This window comes from Saprolegnia parasitica (assembly GCF_000151545.1).
Source record: "Saprolegnia parasitica CBS 223.65 unplaced genomic scaffold supercont2.504, whole genome shotgun sequence".
Taxonomy (NCBI): Eukaryota; Oomycota; class Saprolegniomycetes; order Saprolegniales; family Saprolegniaceae; genus Saprolegnia; species Saprolegnia parasitica.
The window spans coordinates 1-4,330 of NW_012156898.1; the positions used below are offsets into that span (position 1 = coordinate 1).

Here is a 4,330-nt window from a genome sequence, read left to right on the forward strand (position 1 = left end):
GGCGGCTGGAACGCTGAGCGAACGGGTCGGACGGCGACGCGTCGCCAAAGAGGGACGCCGCTCCCTTGGCGGCGAGAACGGACCAGGCGCCGTAGTGGCTGGCGCAAAGTATGGAGTTTCTTGTGGCGGCTCGTGAGACGACGGTCCAAAGCGCTCGGCGACCTCCTGCGGCGCGGTCTGTGCATGGTACGGCGGTTGCTCAAAGCAGTGTCCGTGGGCGCCAAATGCGCCAGCAGGGGCCTCGTGCTCAAAGAGCGAGGCGGCGGACGACGTCAGCGACGACGACGAGCCATACGACGCCTGCGTGCTGAGGTTCGTGGACGGCGAGCCAAAGAGCGCTGACGCGGTCTGCGACCGGAGCGATGCGGCCGACTCGTTGGAGCGCGGGCCATACGAGCTGCTCTCGGGCTGGCCGTGGTCGAAGGACCGCCCCATGGAGCGGATGATCGGGCTCTTGGACTGCATGGAGAAGAACTCGGCAGTGTGGTTGCCGCTCGAGCCAATGTCGTCGAGGTCGAGCTCCTCGTACTGACCGTCGTCGACGCCCACGGGCGCGGGGATGCTGATCGCCATGGGCGGCTTGCTCGGCATCGGGGGCTTGGCCTCCGGGGTGACGAACGTCTGCAGGAGGCGATTCATGCGACGTCAAAAGCACTCTGGACGTCGGCCAATCACAGACCAGTGGGTGCGTTTTTCTGGAAACATGCACCTTTTTGCGAGGATATGACGTGGCCTCTCCCACATGTAGCGTCACTGGCCATTTGGGGGCAGCGCGAAGAGGAGCAGGCTTCCGACTCGGCAAGGCTGTCGTGAGGATGCAGTCTGTCTACGTCGTCTATATCCAAGCTTCAATCGCTTCGAAGAGTGTACCACATGGGCTCCGAAACATGGTTGACCAACGACTTCCATCAACGAACGGTAGACAAGAATGACACGCTGCCATGTTTGATTGGCAACAGCACGTGTTGTGCGACTGGCTTCTCATTGCAAAGACGGACACTTCTCGGCACTAGCACTGGAAAGTATCAGCTTGCTGGGCGTAAACCCTGGATGCATGAGGATGCTCCTCATGGCGCCAGGCCTCGACACACATGCCTGTGGACGAAAGCCAGAAGCTAGAGTTGTCGACACTCGCATCAAGTTTTTTGGGCACGGCGAGCTCGGGATGTATGGCGAGAAGCGGTTGTTTATCCTTGCGCGGGGGTTAGACGGGGCGACAAGTGTATGGGATCGACGATCTGTCTTTGATGCGCAGGGTTAATGGTCAAAACGGAGCATGAGCTTGGCCGTGCGAGATGCAGCCACCGACGGCGCTTCGAATGGACAAGTTAAAAGTACTTACTTCTTTGTTAGCGAGGTTGCGAATGTCGTTCATGCAATCTAATTGGCACCGCACCAGACAAAGCCGTTGGCCATGTGGGCGTCGCACTCGGTCTTTTTCCAGTTAGCGATGCATCCAGACGCCGTTTGGCATCCGCGGCACGTGCCGCAGTAGCCGGGCTCACCACACCAGACGTAGTGCGGGTTCGCATTGCAGTTGGCGAGCGTCCAGTCGGCGTGGCAAAGGCCGTTGCTCGGGGAGTAGCAATTCTTGCAGTTGCCGCAAGTGGTCGCTGGCGCGCTCGTCGTCGGCACCACCGAGGGCGTTGCGGACGACGGCAGAGGCGTCACGGACGGCGTCGGAGCCTTGGTCGCCGGATCCATGTCGCAGTTGGCGTGCGTCGCCGAAGCAGCGGCGAGGAGCGTAAGGCACATGGCGATGGAGAACTGGACCTTCATGGTGGAGAGCAAATTTGAAAATGAGCGTTTGGCGACGATTTCGTGGTTCGTGCTCCGTCTACCGTAGAGTTTGCAACAGGATAGCAGATGGTGTAGTGTTCTCACTTGTCGAGTGAGAGCCTGGTTAACAATCGGTATGAAAACAGCTTACTTAGGTATGGATGGACCTTTTTCTAATATCGAAAGGGACGCATGGACGAGTCGCGGGTTCGTATTGGTTCCCAAATATTCGCACCTCTTGGTGGAGGCTCTTCGTAAGAGGCCACGGATCCAGGACAGGAAGGCACTAAAAACATCTGGGTAAAGTCGTCTATAGCCACACGTTGAGCGATTTCGACGCTCGAGAAGAGCACAAGTTTGTGCGCTGCCCTTATACTGTACTATGGGCTCTATAAACACGATATTTACCGCTTATTGAGCCAATGGGCTGGAGAAAATGAGAAAGGAGAGAGATCGCAGTGCTTATGAGGCCAGCGTCACAGGACCAAGATCCACATCTGGTGGCGCTGGATCTGGTAGCAGCGCTGGCGTGTGTGGCTGATAGCATCCCGCAAACTGATCGTGCAGTGCAGTTCGAGTTCGTGTCGCAACTGGCAGGTGCTTACTGTACAAGTACTCTACTGTAGTCCAGGCTCACCGGTCTCGTGCGTCACAAAGGCTGCTCCATCACCTTGTGATCATTGTCAATGTGATCAATGTTGTCCACGCAAACGAGGGGACAAGGGTATCGAAACATGTACTCTAAACGACATTAAGGAATTATTTCTTTCCATCGCCATTGGGCGCATCAGCGGGTGCATCCGCATGTGTGCCTGCGCGAGCAGTGCCGTGGAGTACACGACACCTGCAGCAGAGTCAGGATATGATCGGACTTGGTATCTTGTGTAATCCAGTCTGTTTTAATCCTATGTACCTGCAGTACAGGGTAGGAACGATGGAAGGAGCGTAGAGCCATTTGCCATTTCGCCTCAACGCGCTTTTCTATGAAAGTTTCGCTTCTGTTACTGCCCCACCTCTGGTATTCTGCCCGACATGCTTGTGTAAGTGGCCATAGATAACCTAAGGCCCACGTGATCCAAGCCAAATTAATGGCCCTCTGGTGTGATCGGGCCGTATATCAGGTCGCTATCATCAAGGCCATAAAATTTCTTTATGACCTGCTATCATATTGAGCTGTTAGACCTGGGATTGGGCGCTATACATTATTTAGCTCCAACGCCAACACTGCATTTTACCACGAGGTACAGCAGTATGTCTGCACCATGGGAGGATGTTAACTTGAAACCGACTATAAGCAATGCATCACGTTGCCGAAGTCCACATGTGCATGGGTGGAAGAGTTATGGAGCCGTAGCGTTTCGGCCGTTCTCATAACCCTAAACCGCAATAGACAAACCGCTCGCATACACCGCCTGTACAGCCTGCCTGTACATGTCGTAGCTTGTATAGAGCAATGCTGCCGCAGATGCTGCCGTGTATCTCAAAGAGTGTCTCTCGGATATATCCCCTAGCCCCAGTGATATACTAGGGTTGGGGATCCATGCGAGAGACAGACGGGGAGGTATAATAACCGCGGCTCTATACCATCTAGCTACTGTTTGCAGTGCAGTTGTCTCAGACGATTTACCTTGTCGGCAACAACGTGATGCATGTATGCCTGACTTGTGTGAGACAAAAGAGCAGTAGTTCGCGCTGCACTCGGCACAAATGTCCTCAGTACCGATGCCTTATCACTCCAAGCGCAGGTGAACGTCAAGCCCAGTAGACATCCGAATTACCATGCGCAATAAAAACCTGTAGCACAGATACTATAGCTCTCGGAGCCGCCTGTCCCACTGCCTTTGACGACATCGCAGCCTCTGTGCTGCAGTGCGTCCGAGAAGAGCATCAAGGTGGCCAGCGGTGTCGACGGTTCATAAGTCTTGAACGCACTCAAGCCCTCTGCGAGATCTACCGAGGCATCGCCACTGCGATGCCAATAAGCCTATGTATGTGGAACCCGGACGCGAGTCGTTTGCATGTCCAAGCGCCACGTCACAACCCTCTACATCTGATATTGCCGTTGGTACATCAAATCTCAGAGGTAATGCTAGCAGACGGCGGCCAAAGTTTGGCGCAGACTACCGGACCAAAAACTCGACACATCGCAAGCTTCGCACTAAAGTCTACTGCTGCTAACGCGAATGCCAGTGAAAGGAGCCAAAAACGACGCTGCCCATCATCTTTTTCACCGGTAAATGCTTGCTCGTTCGAGACCAACATCGGCACGCCACAAGGCGACTCGTTGTCCCCAGCGCTGTTCATTGTGTATCTCGACGCCGCGCTCAAGGACCTCGCGCAGACGCTCGGCGAGGAGGACAACCTACTCGCCCACACGGTCGCCTACGCCGATGACTCGGACTTCATCTGCCACGACGCTGCTGCCATGACCAGGATTAAAGCCGCGGCGCCATCCGTCTTCGCCCGGTGGGACCTCAAGATGAAGACAAGACGGAAGAAACGCAGGTATTCCGGTCGACGCAGGTGGACGCGCCGACGCACGCGGCCTCTT

The 4,330-nt window shown here is 55.5% G+C and overlaps 2 protein-coding genes across 2 annotated transcripts; both read right to left on the reverse strand.

Annotated features, from left to right (window-relative positions):
* Positions 1-12: 12 nt before the first annotated feature.
* Positions 13-639, reverse strand: SPRG_17162 (hypothetical protein; the record flags this gene model as incomplete). The annotated part of the gene is made up of 2 exons (XM_012356556.1): positions 13-98; positions 143-639. Coding segments are annotated over 2 exons (583 nt in total), but the record flags the coding sequence as incomplete, so codon positions are not given.
* A 675-nt stretch (positions 640-1,314) lies between these two features.
* On the reverse strand, positions 1,315-1,880 carry SPRG_17165 (hypothetical protein). The gene has a single exon (XM_012356557.1). It carries the CDS (start codon positions 1,777-1,779, stop codon positions 1,381-1,383), a length of 399 nt encoding a protein of 132 aa, XP_012211947.1. The 5' UTR covers positions 1,780-1,880; the 3' UTR covers positions 1,315-1,380.
* Between the last annotated feature and the right edge of the window lie 2,450 nt (positions 1,881-4,330).

Excerpts from the sequence above, each read along its gene's own strand:
- SPRG_17165 (XM_012356557.1), bottom strand. The coding sequence starts at position 1,779 with ATGAAGGTCCAGTTCTCCATCGCCATGTGCCTTACGCTCCTCGCCGCT.